General features: G+C 39.7%; 2 protein-coding genes and 1 pseudogene across 2 annotated transcripts; 2 read left to right on the top strand and 1 right to left on the bottom strand.

The window, feature by feature from the left end:
• Positions 1–1,992: 1,992 nt before the first annotated feature.
• On the top strand, positions 1,993–5,105 carry LOC107844025 (cytochrome P450 98A3-like). The gene is made up of 4 exons (XM_047397557.1): positions 1,993–2,503; positions 3,644–4,041; positions 4,132–4,366; positions 4,451–5,105. Exons 1-4 carry the CDS (start codon positions 2,017–2,019, stop codon positions 4,849–4,851), a joined length of 1,521 nt encoding a protein of 506 aa, XP_047253513.1. The 5' UTR covers positions 1,993–2,016; the 3' UTR covers positions 4,852–5,105.
• A 2,695-nt stretch (positions 5,106–7,800) lies between these two features.
• Positions 7,801–9,968, top strand: LOC107844729 (annotated as a pseudogene).
• Positions 9,969–10,592: 624 nt separating this feature from the next.
• On the bottom strand, positions 10,593–11,066 carry LOC124887920 (Werner syndrome ATP-dependent helicase-like). Its single transcript, XM_047397856.1, has 2 exons — positions 11,049–11,066; positions 10,593–10,970 (listed from the first exon to the last, which is right to left on the bottom strand). The coding sequence occupies exons 1-2, from the start codon at positions 11,064–11,066 to the stop codon at positions 10,593–10,595; spliced, it is 396 nt and encodes a 131-aa protein (XP_047253812.1).
• Between the last annotated feature and the right edge of the window lie 11,799 nt (positions 11,067–22,865).

A 22,865-nucleotide genomic window follows, 5' to 3' on the forward strand; every position in this document is an offset into this window, starting at 1 on the left:
TATACTCTTACGTTTCGGATTAGTTGATCTCTGTTGATCTAATAATTCTCTTAAAAATCTTTAATTAGAGGTGTATTTTACTTTTTTTTTTTTTTTTCTTTTTGAGAAGGTTCCTACATGGGGAGTTTATTTTATGAGACAAAAAGGAGTACAAAGAGGTGGATATATCCTTAAACTCAAGAATTACAAAGTTCGAGTGTAGAACACTCATACAATTTGATCTAAGCACAAAATAAACTAGGAGGGTCTCTCCTTTAACAACTAAGCTTACAAAACGAGAGGCTACTAAGCGCCCTTAATAGTAAACTAAGTACTCAACCTGGATCAAAGATGAAAGAGCCTTTCTTGACTCGAATTCTAAATTTTGGAGAGCCTTTAATGTCATACTTCAAAGTAGATATAATTTGAGTGGGCAAGTTTGTCGCCTCATTGAAGAAGATGTTTCTTTTTGTACTCTCTGCAAAATTTGCGAGAAGATTAGCCGTGATGTTTCCTTCGCGAAGAGTGTGCATGAATTGAAATTGACCTTGAGATTTTTATAGTCGAGATTTGCCTGAGTTCATTCCTTAGTTGCCAGGAGCTTTTGAGTTTTCGAGTGATCAGCTGGCTGATAGGTAGTGAGAGGTGTATTTTACTAAATAATCTTATTAACGATGCTTTGAAACTAATATGGCTAGTACTACTTTAATAAAACTCCTTAGTTTGCTAAAACAGACATGTAAAATGAAATATCTATTTTAGATACTGAGTCAATTAAATAAAACTAAAAGAGTATTGTAATCTATCTAGAAACAATCAATGTTATTGTTCATGTTTTAATCAACTATTGGTGAGTCATCCAAACTCATATCATATGACATAAATGAATCATTTCTAATAAATCGATCATTTTTCCATTCCTAAATATTTTTTAGTTACTCCATGAGTTATAAATAAAAAATCACCAAAAATCTTCTTTGAAAAAAAAAAAAACTTTAGAAACTTGATAGTTATTTCTGTTCAAACCACTTGAAGAATCAATCAAGTTGATGATGTCGCAAGTAATAATTTACTAAAAATTTGTCAATTGAATATTTGAATCAACGAAATAAGGCAATATGTTCCTTAGATAACGTCAATATGGAATAATCAACAAAACAATTTTCTTAACTGCTTTTTCTTAGATAACGTCATTATGGATTTTTCTGATGAGGTTGAAATTATATATATATATATATATATATATATATATATATATATATATATATATATAATATTATAGACGTTCAATTTCTTTAGACTTCTTCGTTTGTTTGTTTTTTTATAGTTTAAATTCACTTAATGAAAATTCTGATAGGGCTATTCTTCACACAAGTTAAACACCATATCATGAATATGATTTGATCATATAAAGTATGATATTACTACTAGCTCTTCCATATTTAGGGGCGTATCTAGGGGATAGCGCGTGGGTTCTATACCCAAACTCTATTGGCAAAAAATTGTATCGTATATATAAGATAATTTTAAATTAATTCTCTTTGTATATATATTGATTTTAATTTGATATCCCTTGAACATAAGATTAGAGATTGATTTGGTGGTTGAGGGGGTTCAAAATTCTCCCTAAGATTCCAAGTTTAAATCTCATGCACTATATATTTATTATTTTTTGAACCTTCTTATTCATAATCTTGAATCCACCACCGCTTCCATAATAATCAAGTTTCTTAAAATTATATATAACGATAATAATATAAATTTATATATATTATTTATAAAGAATATTTATACGTAAGACTCCATTAAAAAATTAGATTATAGTCTTAAAAAGGACTTTTATGTTTCTATAATAATTTAAATTTAAATTGATAGTATATATTTTTTCCCACCAACCGTCTAGATATCTTAAATCTCAAACGAATTTGAAAATATTAAAAGTATGACCTTTTCTTCTTTGAGGAATGAAAAAATAGTATTTAAAGGGACCATAACTTGCCTTATTTCATCACACACACAAACATTAATTTTCCCATAATGGCTTTTCCTTTAGTACTCTCCCTATCTATATTTCTCATCTTTTTATGTTACAAACTCTACAACCGGCTCATGGCCAAGCTCCCTCCAGGACCGTGGCCGTGGCCGGTCATCGGGAACCTCTTCGACATAAAGCCAGTGAGGTTCCGGTGTTTCGCTGAATGGGCCCAAATTTATGGTCCTATTTTCTCATTTTACCTAGGGTCACAATTAAATGTGGTAGTAAATAACGCGGAACTTGCAAAAGAAATTCTTAAAGATAATGACCAAAATTTAGCCAATAGGTTTAGGACAAAGCCACTTGATAGTGTGAGTAAAAATGGAATGGATTTGATTTGGGCTGATTATGGACCTCATTATGTGAAAGTAAGAAAGGTTTGTAATCTTGAACTTTTTACCCCAAAGAGACTTGAAGCTCTTAGGCCTATTCGAGAAGATGAAGTTACTACCATGGTTCACAACATTTTCAGAGACTATAATAAGTCTTGTAAGTTTCCTTTTTCATTGATTACGTCGATTAACGCGAGTAAAAATGATTAAACTTCAACTATACGTACATAAATTTCCAGCAAAAATGACTCAAGTTCAAACAAAAATAATTTTTTATGATAGATATGACTTAAAAAAAAGTTTACCAAAATTGATAGTTATATAGTTTATAACAGTTGATACAACTTAAAAGACGTCACAGAAATTGATAGTTTTATAACGTTTTACGACAGATATAACTCAAAAAACATTACCGAAATTGATAGTATTATTATTTTTTACGGCAGATATAACTTAAAAAAACGTTACTAATATTGATAGTTTTATATTTTTTTTTACGACAGATATAACTTAAAAGATGTTTAATTGATAGTTGTATTCTAACTTTTTACGGCACATATAACTTAAACGACGTTACCAAAATTAATTTTTTTTAAAGGTGGTTAATTAACACTCGACTGAGTCAAAGGTAGCTGAAAAAGACAAGAGCATCAATTATTATCATGTCTTTAATCAAATACTGCTTCAACTAACTGTATCTATAAGGTGTAAATGCAATTTCTTTAGAGAATTTTTTATTTAAATATTGTTGGGCAGAAGTCTTGGTGCCTAATGCGGTATCATGTGATTAGGATGTCGTCCTGGGAATAATCGTTTGGAAAAACATATTATAAGAATACAATCAACATATACCCTGTGAATCTACCTTTTTTCAGATTACTCTGCATTTTGCGAAGTTTTAGTGTATCGAAATGCTCTACTTCTTTTTTTTTTTTTTGGGGGGGGGGGGGGGGGGGTGGGGAGGGGAGTAAGCACTACAATTCAATGGGGAAGTCTTTTCTTCATTCCAGTCAATATATAGGAGAGATAGAATTGAACAAAATAGTCAAAGGGAAGCAATAAAAAAATATTGAATATAATAGGCAAACTATTTAATAATTTTGATAATCATACTTGAAGTTTATATTTTATGATATACTACTAGGTTTAGAAAGTGGGAATTCCAGTCATGATATTAAAGTGCATGTTTGATAGATAAATTGAATACTCGAATAGAATATTAAAGAAATATAAACATGTCATAACTTGATAGCACTTTAGTTATAAATTCTGAATTCGTCTTTATGCATGATTGCAGGCGATGTTAGTAAAACGATGATGCTAAGGGGCTACTTGGGAGCAGTAGCATTCAATAACATAACAAGGCTAACATTTGGAAAAAGATTTATGAACTCGGAAGGTGAAGTTGATGAGCAAGGTAAAGAGCTAAAAGCCATTGTAATAAATGGGTTCAAAATTTCAGGAAAATTAAATTTGGGAGAATTTGTACCATGGCTACGTTGGGCATTTAAAGATGACAATGAAGCACTTGAGGCACAAGACAGACATTTGGATAAATTTACAAGAACTATAATGGAAGAACACACAATTGCTAGGAAAATAACTGGGGAAACCAAACATCACTTTGTTGATGCTTTGCTTACCCTCCAGAAGGAGTATGATCTCAGTGATGACACTATTATTAGTCTTTTTTGGGTAAGTACCTACACTAATAGAGTTTAATTTTTGTACATCGATAGTGTTCAGATCGATTAATGATTTGTCGTTAATTATAATTTTGTGTAGAATATGATGTCTGCGGGGATGGACACAGTTGCCATAACAGTTGAATGGGCTATGGCGGAACTAGTAAAGAATCCAAGAGTTCAACAAAAGGTCCAAGAGGAGTTAGACCGGGTTATCGGGTCAGATCGAATCGTAAACGAAACAGATATCTCCAAACTCTCCTATTTACAATATGTAGTCAAAGAATCACTAAGGCTGCACCCTCCAACTCCCTTAATGTTGCCTCACATGGCCGGTAAGATTAGATCAAACAAATTCTGCGTTGAAAATATTGGATTCAGTTAAACACGTATCTTACATGCTCTATCCATCCATGCAGGTGAAAATGTCAAAGTGGGTGGTTACAATATTCCTAAAGGTTCAATCGTACATGTTAATGTTTGGGCATTGGGACGTGATCCAAAAATTTGGAAAGATCCTTTACAATTTTGGCCAGAAAGATTCATGAAAGAGGATGTTGACATGAAGGGACATGATTATAGGTTATTACCATTTGGTTCTGGTAGACGTATATGTCCAGGAATGAACCTTGCAATTAATTTGGTGACATCTATGTTGGCTCATCTGTTGCACCATTTTGTTTGGTCATTGCCTAATGGTGTTGAGGTTAAAGATGTTGACATGATGGAGAGTCCTGGTATTGTGACTTATATGCAAACTCCATTACACATTGTTCCTACTCCTAGGTTGCCTCTACACTTGTACACACATGTCGAATGAACAAGTCAAACATCATTTTAATTTGTTGAAGTCATGATGATAATATTATGTAATATCTTTTGTTTTTCCATTTCTTATACTTTATATGTTTTAGCTAAGTTGTTGCTTTACTTTCATATTCTTATTGTAACATCTTTGTGGAGTAAAATGTATCCATTTTAATTATCTAGTACTTGAGTAAGTTCAATTTGTCTCCACTATATTTGTAATTTTGAACAACAATCTAATGGAACTCCAAGAAATTTTTGCTTTTACGAATGTACCTTTTACCTTAACCTGTTTTAATTAGTCTCCCATATTAGGACACTTACAAGAAATTTGGAGTATTACAAGTATCAAATAGGACCTAAGGTATTTGTTGTTATATATCAATTTAAGATCATTGTAATAACTTATAAACTTTTAATTTTAGATTCACTTCGACTATGTTATAATAAGTTATAAGTTTCCACGCTCAATTACTTGGTCAAAGGTTTGGGAACTATATATATGAATACATACATACATACATATATATATATATATATATATAAATACATACATATATATATATATACCTGTGCACAAATCGAGAAATGCTCCAACCAATTCACATTCGAAAAAGTCAAAAGAAACAAAAGCATCGACTCAGACCTACTACTTGATTGTCGTAATAAAATTCTCATCTTAAATAAAGAAAAAAATATTATATTATACAAACTTGAACGTTAATCACAAAGATTTGTAATACTGTATTAGTCGTTGCATAGATTGAAAAAAGCACCACTAAAGAGTATTATAATATAATAAAAATTTCAATTTGAATCCTGAAAAATATATTTTAACCGAAAATACTTTACCCTTATGGTGGATCTTTTATTGCGATGTGAATAGCAAAACTTGTGAATTTCAAAGTCCACTTGATTAAAGTGAAAAATATTGGATGAATTTTCAGGTGAAAATCTATAAAATAATATTATATATATTCTTTTAAACACGAGGACGAAAACACTGTACCATGCATAAATTTATATATATTTTGACCATCCAAAAATTGACTTTTTGTTTTCTTTTTTCATACATAGACATGAATTTTGTTACGTAATGCTTATTGGAAGGTGACATATCTAGTTTGAAATCTAGATATACTTTTAAAAAAATGTCCAAAGATCTTATAGTCATAATATAAATACCATGACAATAGTTTCGCCTCAAATTAAAAATTCGTTAAATTATACATTGATAAATAATAGTATATAGTTCATGTCACTTTATTTAAGCCCAGACAATCCAAATCTCATATATTATTTGATCTAGTCAAACATATCGCTCTAAATTTCATCAATTGTTGATTAGTTTTACGTTGGTAACTCTCAATATCCTACAACTATCTTGAATATCTCGAGTAAAAATTTATTGCAAACTCTCCTTCAATCATAATTTATCGAATAGTTTAAGTTAAGTATAAGTTGATATAGCGACCGTGTTAGAATCACGGGACTCGAGGGATGCCTCACACCTTCCCCTCGGTCAACAGAATTCCTTACCCGATCTTCTATTTTCACAGACCAAAATAAAGAGTCATTTCCTTTTGATTAGGGATTCAATAAAGTAACTTGAAACACCACAACTCAATTTCAAGTGGCGACTCTATAATTAAAAAATAATCCCTACTCAATATCGTCACTTTAGTTGGAAAAAAACCCTTTGACTTGAATCCTTCGAGCGAAAAAAGGGTGTGACATGCATTTGTTGGTAGGCCATTATTAGTTTCAGCCAACTGAAAATACCCAGTCTTGAAAACAACAATGCGTATGACTAGAATTTGAATGTATTAAAAGGATAATGTGGTGTAATAAAGCTCTCGCTATATGTGCGGAGTTTGAGAGGAAGGATTGAGACACAATGATTTACTGTACACAATCTTATCTTGTATTTCAGCAAGAGACTTTACTCGACTTCTTCAAAATTTGAATGTATAAAATATTTTAAAAAGTGTATTAAATAACAATTCATCAACAAGAAAGTGGGAGCAAGGCAGATTTTATTTTATTTTAAAAAATTATATATTTCTTGACTTTAGGTAGAAATAACGTGATTTTTGATTGATCAAAGTAGCTCCTAATTATGCATTATTTAATGAATTGTCATATGCTTCCACCATTTTCTGCCTTAAAATTAAAAATCTATACAGCGATGCATTAATTATTTTTAATTACTCCATGAGCTATAATAAACAACCACCAAGATCTCACGAAAAAATAATTAAAAAAACTGGTAATTTCAACCGAAAAAAAAAAAAGAGTTTCCATTAATGTAAGGCAATACTGTCAAACCACTTGAAGAATCAACTTGGTCAAATTTAAATTTCCAAACATATTTAGCAAAATAAGCCTCAAATAATTAGATATAGATAATAGTATCAGAAAAATGAGTGGACTTTATGCAAATAGACAGGCATATTTATTACTGTCAAATTATAATTTGAAGAATCTAGTCGGTCATGCCGCAAGCTATAATTTACTAAATTAATTTGTCAACTACATTTATGAATCAATGAAAATAAGGCAATCCCTTAGATAAAGTCAACAAACAATTGTTTTACTGTTTCACTTTTTACAAGTTGATTTCACAAATAGTTAGTCGAAAGTTAGATCACGATGGGTTTATTTGAAGTTTGGACCAAAAAATTATATCGTATAATATAATTAGAATTTTTTTAACTTTATCACATATATTTATTTTTTTATATTTTATTTTTCTAGTAAAAATTTTAATTTCACCACTGATCAATACGAACACGTATGAATATGATTTGATGGTCTAATACACAAAGCGTGTGTTCTTTAAATCACAAATGAATTTGTAAATATTAAAGTACGACTTTTTCTTCTTTGAGGGAATGAAAAAATAGTATTTAAAGGGACCATAGCTTGCCTTATTTCATCACACATACAAACATTATATTAATTTCCTATTATGGCTCTTTCTTTAGTACTCTCCCTATCTATATTTCTCATTTATTTATGTTACAAACTCTACAACCGGCTCACGGCCAAGCATCCTCCGGGACCTTGGCCGTGGCCAATCGTCGGAAACCTTTTCAACATAGCACCGGTGAGATTCCGGTGCTTTGCTGAATGGGCCCAAATTTATGGGCCTATTTTCTCATTTACCTAGGGTCACAGCTAAATGTGGTGGTGAATGACGCGTAACTTGCAAAAGAAGTTCTTAAAGATAATGACCAAAATTTGGCCAATAGGTTTAGGACAAAGCCACTTGATAATGTGAGTAAAAATGGGATGGATTTGAATGAATTGAATCCATAGGAGATAGAATTGAATGAATTAAAGTGCTCCGTAGATATCACGCGCTTTATTGAAAAACTATTTTCTTAGTAACTAATCTAAAAGGAAAGCAATACAATAATGAATATGATCGTCAACTAATCAAATATAATAGAATTTGACTTTCATACTTTAGTTGGAGTAATATTATATGATACTATGTTTGGAAAGTGGAAGTTCCAAATGATTATTAAAGTGCATACATAGATAAATTGGATATTTTTACATGGAAAAGTTGCCAGATTTTTCAGTTACTTTTTTCTAATTTTACATGAATTATATTTACGTTATACATTCATCAATTATTTTTAATTTAAGCGATTGGTGAACCATTCTTTTTGACTAATTCTTCTAGAGTTTAAATCCTGGACTTGTTTGCGTATGTTTTTAGGCAATGTTAGTAAAACCTTGATGCTAAGGGGTTACTTGGGAGAAGTAGCATTCAACAACATAACAAGGGTAACATTTGGGAAGAGATTTATGAATTCACAAGGTGAAGTTGATGCACAAGGTGAAGAGCTCAAAGCTATTGTTACAAATGGCCTTAAAATTGGAGGAAAATTAAATTTGGGAGAATATGTACCATGGCTACGTTGGGCATTTAAAGATGAAGATGAAGCACTTGAGGCACAAGATAGACGTTTGGAGAAATTTACAAGAATTATAATGGAAGAACACACAGTTGCTAGGAAAAAAACTGGGGAAACCAAACAACACTTTGTTGATGCTTGCTTACTCTTCAGAAGGAGTATGATCTTAGTGATGACACTGTTATTGGCCTCCTTTGGGTATGTACACAATGTTATCTTTTCTATATAGTTTATCTTAATCTATAGTTTAACTTTTATATATTGACGATCAATATATGTAATTTATGTAGGATATGATAACAGCAGAAATGGACACAGTGGCTATTACTGTTGAATGGGCAATGGCGGAACTGGTAAGGAATCCAAGAGTTCAACAAAAGGTCCAAGAGGAGTTAGACCGGGTTATAGGGTCAGATCGAAGCGTAAACGAAACAGATATCTCAAAACTCTCCTATTTACAACATGTTGTCAAGGAATCTTTAAGGTTGCACCCTCCAACTCCACTAATGCTGCCTCATATGGCTGGTAAGTTTATGATAATCTACATGTTAAAATATCGAGCTTAGTTAAACCTGTTGCTTACATACTATTCGCCATTACAGGTAGCAATGTCAAAGTGGGTGGATACAACATTCCTAAAGGTTCGATCGTACATGTTAACGTCTGGGCCTTAGGTCGTGATCCAAAAGTTTGGGAAGACCCTTTACAGTTTTGGCCAGAAAGATTCATGAAGGAGGATGTTGACATGAAGGGACATGATTATAGGTTATTACCATTTGGTGCTGGTAGACGTACATGTCCAGGAATGAACCTTGCAGTTAATTTGGTCACGTCTATGATAGCCCATTTGTTGCACCATTTTGTTTGGTCACTGCCTAATGGTGTTGAGGTTAAAGATGTTGACATGATGGAGAGTCCAGGCACAGTGACATACATGCAAACTCCATTACATGTTGTTCCTACTCCTAGGTTGCCTCTGCACTTGTACACACATGTCGAATGAACACGTAACATCTCATTGAACTAATTATTTTTACTAAGTACTACATACGGGGATAAGAAGAAAGAGGAGATCAACAGGACCACCACTAGCTTATAAGTCAATGGTAATTATATATAACATCTTTTATTTTTCATTACTTAGGCCAAGTTGCTTTGTTTTCAAGTCTTATGAAGTTGTAACACCTTTTTGAAATATAATGTATCCATTATTGTTTATTTTGAAGTATTAGAGAAACTTCACTATCTCCAATATATATTTGCTTATTTGGACAATAATCCAATTGAATTTCAAGATATATTTTTTGAAATAATGTCCCTTATGTTTAGCCTTAACTTCAAGAAATAGTGCTTCTACAAGGATCATAATCCAAAATTCAATTATTATTGTCTATTAACATGAGATCAACATAATAATTTACAAATTTTAACTCTCGGATTCATACTATGTTACAATGAGAAGTCATAAGTTTCAACACTCGAGTTGGTCAAATTAGATTTAATTTAAAAGACTCTTGTTATTCACATTGAACCTGATTAAACAGCACACTAATAATTGCAATATGCTTAGCTCAAAGATTATCATAATACAAATTAAAAACGAAATCTAATGCAAGAAGACAGAAGCATTAACAAATCAAAAGCATCTTCTTCTTTGACCCAATAAAGAGCTAACACGCACGCACAATCAATCAATTCATATTCGAAACATAGAGAAAGAAGATCAATACCCCGAAGCATTCAAGCACTTGCCAATCTCGAAAGATACAAAAGCATCAACACACGCATACTGCACTTGAGCCATATCGAGCCACTCATTATCCCATCAACCCATAGTAACATGCCTCGGCTTTTCCATCTCTCTTCCAAGTACAACTCCACATAGCGTCTTCAATCCGGCATTCCTTAAATTCCTCGAACTATACACATCAGCCGCTAACAGCCTCAAATCAACCGTATTCTCAACGAATATCTGATAATCACCCTCCAACTTCTCAGCATCGCTCGCGATCCCAACTCCAGCAAAAGCATAACGAGGATTCGACAAAAACTCCGTTAGTGCATCGGGTATATACTGACAATAAAGTAGCTGAAAGATCACGCAACGACGGCCTACGCAAAGCTGAAGAGTTGCAACGGGGTTTTGTTGGTTACGACCAGAATTGGGCCTCCACTCTATGTCGAGGCCCACTTGAGACGTCGTCTATGGACGTACTCAATTTCATTGATCCAGGCCGTTACTTTGTCTGCATCGGATGTAACGGTTGTCAGGACATTGTACTTCAATGGCGTATGTCATGATTACTCCCTCCGTCCAACAATAATTGTCACTGATGACTTAAACAATTAGTCTGAAACTTAAATACCTAAAGCCTAATGTAAAAGGGAAGTAAAAAGTTATGTTCCCTCTCGGAAAATAGCTTGTATTAAAAGTATTAAAACTTTTTCCTTTTCTATAAGAAGTCAATTAAGCATACAAATCCAATGTATTCTTTAGTTGTACTTCCCATAAAAGTAGATGGAAAGTTTAACATTATTTGGATTGTTGAACCTTTTAGTTTTAGGATTGATTTTGGTACAATCTCTTCGTCCTAAATTAATAATCACTTTACTCCAAAATAAAAAAAAAAAATTATTTCAAAATAATTATCACTTTAAAAAAATTAAAATTTAATTGACAACCCGTTATTTTTAACTAGGATAGTTTTATATTAAATATGAATGCACAATAATTATGTACTCCGTATTTATCATATTATTTTTTTAATTGTTGCTAAAGAAGTTTATTTGTAGTAATTTAACAGGTTGATACTCTGATAATATAAAAGATTCTTTATTTTGACAATGTATATAATTTAAAATTGTTAATGAAGATGCATGATTAAATGTCGCATTAGTCACACAAGGTAATCAAACTTATATTATAGTCCGAGAAATATCTTCATCCAATTCCATTTAAAAGATTGTTTGAAACTTAAAAAAAAAAAAAGGCTCCGAAACATACATATTAATTAATTAATCATAATTAAGTGATAATTATGTATTTTCAAATACCTATCATGAACTAATTTCCTAATCAAATATAAATACAAGCTATCCTTCTCATGTTGAAAGACCAAACTTAAGTAGGACATGAGAAGGAGTCCTAATATATGAAGGACCTGTTTCCCTTTTTTCCAAAGAGTTGTCTTGTCACTAATGTTTGGTGTTATACTATGAATAATTAGTATTATTTTTTGTACCATGGGAGCCCCTGGTCGATTTTGTCCAGACATCGGGCCAACCCCCCAGAATTATGGGTTATAGCACATCGATTTGTCTAAAAATGACTTGTTCACACTGTTTCGCACGTTTGTCCACACAAATGGCCACGAATGTTGAAACGGGCCACACTAGGACAATTTTCAACCTCCCTTACACGCCTCGATCGATTTTCGACCTACAGCACGCCTAGACCTCGGGCCCACCCTTAGAACCGTGGGCTATAGCAAATCGATTTAGCTAAAAAAATGCCTCATTCGCGCCGTATCGCCCGTTTGTCCACCCAAATGGCCACGAATATTGAACGGACCACACTGGGACGATCCTCAACCTTCCTGGCACGCTCCAGTAGACTTTTGGCCCACAGCACGCTGGACCCCGGGACCACCCTCAGAACCGTAGGCTATAGCACACCGATTTTGTCCTTGAAAATGCGTCATTTGAGTCGTTTCACCCGTTTGACCACCCAAATAGCCACGTATATTGAAACGGACCACAATGGGACGATCCCTAACCTCCCTGGCACACCCCGACCGATTTTCGACCCACAACATGATTGGACTCCGGCCCACCCCCAAAGTCGTGGGCTATAGCACATTGATTTGGCCCAAAAATACTTCGTTCGCGCCGTTTTGTCCGTTTGTCCACCCAAATAGCCACGAATACTGTAACAGACCATATTGTAATGATTCCCAACCTCCCTGGCACGCCTCGATCGATTTTTGGCCCACAACACAGCCGGCCCCCAGGCCCATCCCTAGAATCGTGGGCTATAGCACACTGATTTAGGCCATAAATGCTCCATTCGCACCGTTTCACTCATTTGTCCACCCAAATGGCCATGAATATTAAAATGGACCACACTGGGACGATCCCCAACCTCCCTAGTACGCCTTGGTCAATTTTTGGCCCACAACACGCCCGGACCTGGGGCCCACCCCCGAAATCATAGGTTATAGAACGCAAGTTTGGTCCGAAAATGCCCCATTTGCACAGTTTTGCCAGTTTGTCCACCCATATGACCACGAATATTGAAACGGACCATACTAGGACGATTCTTAAACTCCCTACACACCCCGATCGATTTTTGGCCCACAGCATGCCTGGACACCGGGCCTACCCCCGAAACCGAGGGCTATAGCACACCGACTTGACCTAAAAATGCCCCGTTCGTACTGTTTCGCCCATTTTCCCACCCAAATGGCCACGAATATTAAAACGGACCACACAGATGATTTCCAATCTCCCTGGAACGCCTCTGTCGATTTTTAGCTCACAGCACGCCCGAACCCTGAGCGCATCCCCAAAATCGTATGCCATAGCACTCCAATTTGGCCTGAAAATTCCTCATTCCATTTCGCCCGTTTGTCCACCCAAATGGCCACGAATATTGAAACGAACTATATTGGGACGATCCCTAACCTCCCTGGCACGCCCCGATCCATTTTTGGCCTATATAGAATGGGCTCCTACTCTCTTTCAATCGCCGATGCTAAAAATGCATCTTTGCGATATGTAATTACATAAAGCAAAGGTTGCTATCTTCTGTCCACGACATGCCTAGACCCCGGGCCAACCCTCGGAACCGTGGCTATTGCACACTGATTTAGCTCAAAAATGCCCTGCACGCACCCATTTCGCCTCCTAAATAGCCACGAATATTGAAATGGACCACACTGAGACGATCCCTAACCTCTCTTGCATGCCCCGATCGATTTTTGGCTCACAGCACTCACGAACCTCGGGTCCACCCCCAAAACCGTGGGCGATAGCACATTAATTTTGCCCAAAAATGCTTCGTTAACGCCGTTTTCCCCGTTTGTACACCCAAAGGGCCGCGAATATTTAAACGTACAATACTGACACAATACCCACCCTTCCTGGCACGCCCCAATCGATTTTTAACCCATAGCACGCTCGAACTCCGAGCACACCCCCACAATCGTGGGCTATATACCACACTGATTTGGCCCAAAAATACCCTGTTCGCGCCGGTTGTCCACCCAAATGGCCATGAATATTTAAACGGACCATACTGGGACGATCCCCAACCTCCCTGCATGCCCCGATTGATTTTTGGCCCATAGCTCGGTCGGACCTCAGGCCCACCCCCGGAACTGTGGGCTATAGCACATCGATTTTGCTCAAATATGCACTTTTTGCGCTGTTTTGGCCAGTTTATCCACCCGAATGGCCACGAATATGGAAACGAACCACACTGAGACGATTCCCAACCTTCCTAGCATGCCCTAATTGATTTTTAGCTCACAGCACTCCCAAACCCCTAGCCCACCCCCAAAACTGTGGGCTATAGCACACCGATTTGGCTCAAAAATACTCCGTTCGCACCGTTTTGCCTGTTTCTCCACCCAAATGGTCACGAAAATTTAAACAAACCACACTTGGACGATCCCCATCCTCCCTGGCATGCCCCAATTGATTTTTAGCCTACAACATGCTCGGACCTCAGGTCCACTCCTAAAACCGTGGGCTATAGCACACCGATTTAGCCCAAAAATGCACCGTTGCGCCATTTCGTCCGTTTGTCCGCCCAAATAGCCACAAAAATTTAAACGGACCATGGAATGAATCCCAACCTCCCTGGCACGCTCCGATCATTTTTCGGCCCACAGCACGCCCGGACCCTGGGTCCACCCCCAAAACCGTAGGCTATAGCATACCGATTTAGCCCGAAAATGCCCCGTTCGCACCGTTTTGCCAGTTTGTCCACCTAAATAGCCACAAAAATTAAAATGGACCACACTGGGATGATCCCTGATACAAGTCAAATGGCCACCTTAATTTTTGAAGACATGATTGGAGGTCATCATTTAAAGGCTCACGACTTGGTCACCCCGAGGGCACAAGAATATGCTAGGAAGACCCGTTTTGAGCACAAGCAAAGCTGTGTGTGGAAGATTCCTTAGAGAATCGAAGACTTGAGGACTCACGGTTTTGGACAACACTTAATGGGTCATGATTTGGTCATTTTTATTAAGGGTAATTTGGTCACTTTGTTGGGTCCAAATGCACTCCATGGCCATCCCACCCTTTAAGGGCATTGTTGTTATTTTGCCTTGTCTTGTAATAGAATATAAATAGAATATTTTAGATCTTTTTCTTATTAGTTGTTCATTGATGTAAGACTTGAAACATGAAGCACCTTTAGTTGTAGGGCTTGGAATAGCCACCCCACCGAAATGAGGGAAACAAGTGTGGATATCACTTGTGTTGCAATGTTGGCTTGAGACATTGGTGTTTAGAGGAGGTAAAGTTTCTCTTGTGTCAACATAGGAGTTAGGTTAACCGTTGTGTGTAGTGTTGAGGGTCCAAGATTACCATATTCTTGGATTCTTAAGATTATACCAACCAAGGTCTAACTATCTATCCATTTTGTTTATGTTGTAATCGTTTGTTTGTGTTCTTGTAATTCAAATCAATGAATTGTTGTTCTTGTTCCATTATTGTTGTTCTTCATCTTGTTGTTGTTAACATAGTTTGTTGTTAGCTGTTTTTAGGTGATAAACACATCAATACATTGTGTTATTATTGTTGTTTGTTGAATCCGAGTGTGGTCTTCAAAAGGGTCCTCGGATCTTTGATCTTATGGACTGATTTTGAAGTGTTTTTCGTGTTGTCCGTGTAATTCTTGTATCATTTGGTATCAAAGTCCTCTTTGATTTTGTTCCGACAAGATCAATCTTGGGCTTGAGAGTTGAAAATAAAAAAAATATCAAAAAAAAAGTTGAAAAACTAAAAAAAAATCCAGAAAAGGAGTAATCTGCCCGTTCTTATTGTTCTTGGCTGAGAAAGTTGTTGCTCTTGTTGTTTTCTTGGCCGAGACATGTTTCTTTGTGACTAGATCTTGTAGTCTTTTGTTGTTTAGAGTGTTTCTAGTGTTGGTTTCTTTCTTACCAACACTAAAAAGTATCCAAATCTAAGCTTGAACTTGAGCTTGTTAATGTTGTTAATGTGAGCAAAGTGTGGCTGATTTGATGTTGTTGTCATTCTAAGCCTTGACCGTGTTGAAGGCCTTGCTATTGTAGAGTTGGGAGTTGGAATTTGTTGTTGTTCTTAGTGTTGTTATTGTGTTCTTGTTGTTCTTCACCCTTTTCATCTTTTGTTAAAACAAAAAGTGAACATTAGATCCACAAAAGGTGAAAGACCAAGTTGTAGTACATGTTGGTGAAAGACTTGATCACATCACTCAAAAGACTTGACAACCACTTTTCACCTACTTTCCTTGATTTAAGGACCTTGTTTCAAGGAGAATGTACCAAGAAGGTCAAGTCTTGTTTTGAACTTGAAAATGAAGCTCCAAGAACAAATTTCCCTCCATTAACCAAATCCACCATTTCCAAATTGTAGATTGGTCAAGACTTAAAATTGGAGAGTAAAATTTTAACAAAACCAAGGCCAATAGTTGACTGCCACATCACTAAATTACTGTTCACACTATACGTTCACGCCGTTTCGCCCATTTGTCCACCCAAATGGCCATGAAAAATTAAATGGATCACACTGGGATGATCTCTAACCTCCCTGGAATGCCCCGGTGGATTTTCGACCCATAGCACGCCTGGACCCCGGACCTACCCCCGAAACCATGGGCTATAGCACACCAATTTGGCCCAAAAATACCTCGTTCGCACCATTTCGCCGGTTTGTGCACCCAAATGGCCACGAAAAAATAAACGAAACACACTGGGAAGATCCCCAACCAACCTAGCACATCCCGGTCAATTTTTGGCCCACAGCACGCCCGGACCCCTGGTCCACCCCAAAACTGTGGGCTATAACATACCATTTTGCCTCGAAAATGCCCCGTTCGCATCGTTTCGCCCGTTTGTCAACCCAAATGGCCACGAAAAATTAAACGGTTCACACTGGGATGATCCCCAACCTCCTTGGCATGCCCCGATCGATTTTCAGCCCATAGCACAGCCAGACCTGGGGCCCACCCCTAAAATAGATGGCTATAGCACACCGATTTGGCCTAAAAATGCGCCGTTCACGTTGTTTCACCCGTTTGTCCACCCAAATTTCCATGAAAAATTAAACGAACCACACTGGGACGATCCTTAACCTCCCTGGCACATCCCTATCGATTTTTGGCCCACAGCATGCCTGGACCCTAGGCCCAACCCTGAAAATGTGGGCTATAGCACACCGATTTGAAACGAAAATGCCCTGTTCACACTGTTTTGCCCGTTTGTCCACCCAAATGACCACAAAAAATTAAACGAATAATACTGGAACGATCCTCAACCTCCCTGGCATGCCTCGGTCGATTTTTGGACCCACAGCACACCTGATCCCTGGGCCCACCTCCCAAATCGTGGGTTATCACACTGATTTGGCCCAAAAATGCCCTGTTCGTGCCGTTTTGCCCGTTTGTCCTCCCTAATAGCCACGAAAAATTAAACATACCATACTGGGATGATCCCCAACTTCCCTAGCATGCCCCGATAGATTTTGGCCCACAACAACCCCTTACCCTAGGCCCACCCCTAAAACTGTGGGCTATAGCACAGTGATTTGGCCCGAAAATGCCCCGTCCGCGCTATTTCGCCAGTTTGTCCACCAAAATGGCCACTAAAAAATTAAACAAACCATACTAGGACGATCTCCAACCTCCCTGGCACGCCCCAATTGATTTTTAGCATATATCACACCCGAAACTTGGGTCCACACCCGAAACCGTGGGCTATAGCACACCGATTTGGCCCGAAAATGCCCCGTTTGCATTGTTTCGCCAGTTTGTCCACCCAAATGACCACGAAAAATTACACGAATCACACTGAGATAATCCCCAACCTTCCTAGCATGCCTCGGTCGATTTTTGGCCCACAGCATGCCTGGACTCCGTGCCCACCCCTAAAATCATGGGCTATAGTACATTGATTTGGCCCAAAAATGCCCTGTTCGCGTCGTTTTGCCCGTTTGTCCACCCAAATAGCCTCGAAAAATTAAATGGACCACACTGGGATGATCCCCAACCTCCATGGTACGCCCCGATCAATTTTTGACCCACAGCACGCCCTGACCCTGGGCCCACCCCTAAAGCTGTGGGCTATAGCACACTGATTTGGCCTGAAAAAGCTGGGTACACCGTTTTGGCCTGAAAACACCCCATTTGCACCTTTTGTCCTCCTAAATGGCCATAAAAAGTTAAACGGACCATACTAGGACGATCCCCAACCTTCTTGGCACGCCCCAGTCGATTTTTAACCCACAGCATGCCTGGACCCCTGGTCCACCCCTAAAATTATGGGCTATAGCAAACCAATTTGGCCCGAAAATGTCCTGTTCGCGCTGTTTCTCCCGTTGGTCTACCCAAATTTCTATGAAAAATAAAATGGACCATACTGGGACGATCCCCAACCTCTCTGGCACGCCCCGATTGATTTTCGGTCCACAGAACGTCGGTACCCTAGGCCCACCCCCAAAACCGTGGGCTATAGCACCTCGATTTGGCCCAAAATATTCCCCATTTGTGTCGTTTTGCCAGTTTGTCCACCCAAATGTCCACAAAAAATTAAACAAACCATACTTGGATGATCCCCAACCTCCCTGGCTCGCCCCGAGTGATTTTTGGCTCACAGCATGCCCGAACCTTGGGCCCACCCCCGAAACCGTGGGCTATAGAACATCGATTTGCCCTGAAAATACCTCGTTCACGCCGTTTCGCCCATTTGTCCACCCAAATAGCCATGAAAAAATAAACGGACCAAACTGGGACGATCCCAACCTCCCTGGCATGGCCCGATCAAGTTTAGGCCCACAGCACACTCGGACTTCGGGCCCACCCTCAAAACTGTGGGCTATAGCACACCAATTTGGCCTGAAAGTACCCTGTTCATGCCGTTTCACCCATTTGTCTGCACAAATGGCCATGAAAAATTAAACAAACTACACTGGGATGATCCCCAACCTCCCTGGCATGCCCCGGTCGATTTTTGTCCCACAGTAAGATCGGACCGCTAGCCCAACCCCAAAATGTAGGCTATAGCACACTAATTTGGCCCTAAAATGTCACGTTCTTGCCGTTTCATCCGTTTGTCCACCCAAATGGCCACAAAAAATTAAACAAACCATATTGGGACGATCCCCAATCTCCCTGGCATGCCTCGGTTGATCTTCAGTCCAAAGCATGCCCGAACCCCAAGGCCACCCCCAAAACTGTGGGCTATAGCACACCGATTTGGCTCGAAAACCCTGTTCATGCCGTTTCACCCATTTGTTAACCTAAATGGCCATGATAAATTAAACGAACCACACTGGGATGTTCATAAACCTCCCTGGCACGCCCTGGTTAATTTTCGGCCCACAGCACGTCTGGACCACAGGCCCACCCCCGAAATCGTGGGTTATAGCACACCAATTTGTTCCGAAAATGTCACGTTCGCACCTTTTCACCCGTTTGTCCACCCAAATTTCCATGAAAAATAAAAAGAACCATACTAGGACAATCTTCAACCTCCTTGTCACGCCCCGAACAATTTTCAATCCACAGCACGCCCGGACCCTGGGCCAACCCTCAAAACCGTGGCTATAGCACACCGAATTGGCCTGAAAATGTTCCATTTGCGCCGTTTCGCCCGTTTATCCACCCAAATTTTGATGAAAAACAAAATGAACCATACTGGGATGATCCCCAACCTCCCTGGCATGCCCCAATTGGTTTTTGGTCCACAGCACGCCCGAACCCCGGGCTAATCCCCGAAATCGTGGGCTATAACACACCGATTTGGCCCAAAAATACCCCATTTATGCCGTTTTACCCGTTTGTCCACCCAAATGTCCATGAAAAATTAAACGAGTGAAATGAAGTGAACAGTGCATTTTCAAGCCAAATCGGTGTGCTATAACCCATGATTTCAGTGGTGGGCCCGGTGTCCGAGCGTGTTGTGGGCCAAAAATTGACCGAGGTGTGCCAAGGAGGTTGGGGATTATCTAAGTGTGGTCAGTTTAATTTTTCGTGGCCATTTGGGTGGACAAACGGGTGAAACGGCGTGAATGGAGCATTTTCGGGCCAAATCGTGTGCTATAGCCAATGGTTTTAGGGTGGGCCCAGGTCTGAGAGTGCTGTGGGCCAAAAATGGGCCGTGACATGTCAGGAAGGTTGGGGATCGTCCTAGTGTGGTCCGTATAATTTTTTGTGACCATTTGGGTGGACAAACGGGCGAAACGGCGGGATTGGGGAATTTTTGGGCCAAATCAGTGTGCTATAGCCTACGGTTTCGGGAGTGGGCTCGGGGTCTGGGCGTGCTGTGTGCCAAAAATCAATAGGGGTATGCCAGGGAGGGTGGGGTTCATCCCAGTGTGGTCCGTTTAATTTTTCGTGGTCGTTTGTGTGGACAAACGGGCGAAACAGTGCGAACGGGAAATTTTCAGGCCAAATCGGTATGCTATATCCCACTATTTTAGGGGTGGACCGGGGGTCCGGGTGTGCTGTAGCCCAAAAATTTACTGGGGCATCCCAAAGTGGTTGAGGATTGTCCTAGTATGGTCCATTTAATTTATCGTGGCCATTTGGGTGGACAAACGGGTGAGACGATCCGAACGGGGCATTTTTGGGCTAAATTGGTGTGCTATAGCCCATGATTTATGAGGTGGGCCCAAGGTCTGGGCGTGCTGTGGGCCAAAAATTGACCGAGACGTCCCAAGGAGGTTGGGGATTGTCTAAGTGTGGTCAGTTTAATTTTTCGTGGCCATTTGGGTGGACAAACGGGCGAAACGGCGCGAATGGGGTATTTTTGGGTTAAATCATGTGCTATAGCCCATGGTTTTAGGGTGGGCCCAGGTCCGGGAGTGCTGTGGGCCAAAAATGGGCGAGGACATGTCAGGAAGGTTGAGGATCGTCCCAGTGTGGTCCGTATAATTTTTACTGACCATCTGGGTGGACAAACGGGCGAAATGACGCGATTGGGACATTTTTGGGCCAAATCGGTGTGCTATAGCCTACGGTTTTGGGAGTGAGCCCGGGGTCCAGGCGTGCTGTGTGCCAAAAATCAATAGGGGTGTACCAGGGAGGTTGGGGTTCATCCCAGTGTGGTACGTTTAATTTTTCGTGGCCATTTGTGTGGACAAACGGGCGAAACAGTGCGAATGGGGAATTATCAGGCCAAATCGGTATGCTATATCCCACTATTTCGGGGGTGGGCCGGGGGTTCGGGTGTGCTGTAGGCCAAAAATTTACTGGGGCATGCCAAAGTGGTTGAGGATTGTCCCAGTATGGTCCGTTTAATTTATCGTGGCCATTTGGGTGGACAAACGGGTGAAACGGCACAAATGGAGGATTTTTGTGCTAAATTGGTGTGCTATTGCCAACAGTTTTGTGGGTGGGCCCGGGGTTTGGGCGTGCTGTAGGCTGAAAATCGATCGGGGCATGCCTGGAAGGTTGGGGATCGTCCCAGTGTGGTGCATTTAATTTTTCGCGGCTATTTGGGTGGACAAACCAGCAAAACTACGCGAACAAGGCATTTTTTGGTCAAATCGGTGTGATATAGCCCACGGTTTTGGGGGTGGGCCCGTGGTCCAGGCGTGTTGAGGTCCAAAAATCGATCGGGGCATGCCAGGGATGTTGGGGATCATCCCAATGTGATCTGTTTAATTTTTGTGGCTCTTTGGGTGGACAAATAGGCGAAACGGCGTGAACGAGGCATTTTTGGGGTAAATCGATGTGCTATAGCCCATGGTTTTGGGGGTGGGCCCAAGGTTCGGACATGTTGTGGGCCAAAAATCAATCGGGGCATGCCAGGGAGGTTAGGGATTATCCTAGAATGGTTTGTTTTATCTTTCATGGCTATTTGGGTGACAAACGGATGAAACAGCGTGAACGGGGTATTTTTAAGCCAAATCGGTGTGTTATAGCCTATGGTTTTTGGGGTGGGCCCGGGGTCTGGGCGTTCTGTGGGTCAAAAATTGACCAGGGCGTGCCAGGGAAGTTGGGGATCATCCTAGTGTGGTCCGTTTAATTTTTCGTAGCTATTTGGGTGGACAAACGGGTGAAATGGCGCGAATGGGGCATTTTTGAGCCAAATTGGTGTGCTATAGCCCACGGTTTTAGGGGTGGGCCTGGGGTTCGGGCCTTTTATTGGCCAAAAATTGATCGGGGCATGCCAGGGAGGTTGGGGATCATCCCTGTGTGGTCCGTTTAATTTTTTGTGGCCATTAGGGTGGATAAACCGGGGAAACGGTGCGAATGGGACATTTTTCGGACAAAATCGGTGTGTTATAGCCCACGGTTTCAGGGGTGGACCCGAGGTTCAGGCGTGTTGTAGGCTAAAAGTTGTTGGGGCATTTCAGGGAGGCTGGGGATCGTCCCAGGATGGTCCGTTTAATTTTTCGTGGTCATTTGGGTGGAGAAACGGGCAAAACGACGCGAATGGGGCGTTATCGTGCTAAATCAGTATGCTGTAGCCCACGGTTTTGGGGGTGAGATCAGATGTGCTGTGGGTTAAAAATCAACTGGGGCGTGCCAGGGAGGTTTGGTATCATCCCAGTGTGGTCCATTTAATTTTTTGTGGCCATTTGGGTGGACAAACGGGCGAAACGGTGAGAACGAGACATTTTTAGGCCAAATCGGTGTGCTATAACCCACGATTTCAGGGGAGCGCCCTGGGTCCGGGTGTGTTGTGGGCCAAAAATTGACCAATTCGTGCTAGAGAGGTTTGGGATCGTCTCAGTGTGGTTCGTTTATTTTTTTGTGGCTATTTGAGTAGACAAACAGGCAAAACAACGCGAACGGGATATTTTTGGGTCAAATCGGTGTGCTGTAGCCCATGGTTTCAGGGGTGGGCTCGGGGTCCGGGCATGCTGTGGTTCAAAAATC

The sequence above is a fragment of the Capsicum annuum genome, chromosome 10 (assembly GCF_002878395.1).
Source record: "Capsicum annuum cultivar UCD-10X-F1 chromosome 10, UCD10Xv1.1, whole genome shotgun sequence".
In the NCBI taxonomy this organism is placed as follows: domain Eukaryota; kingdom Viridiplantae; phylum Streptophyta; class Magnoliopsida; order Solanales; family Solanaceae; genus Capsicum; species Capsicum annuum.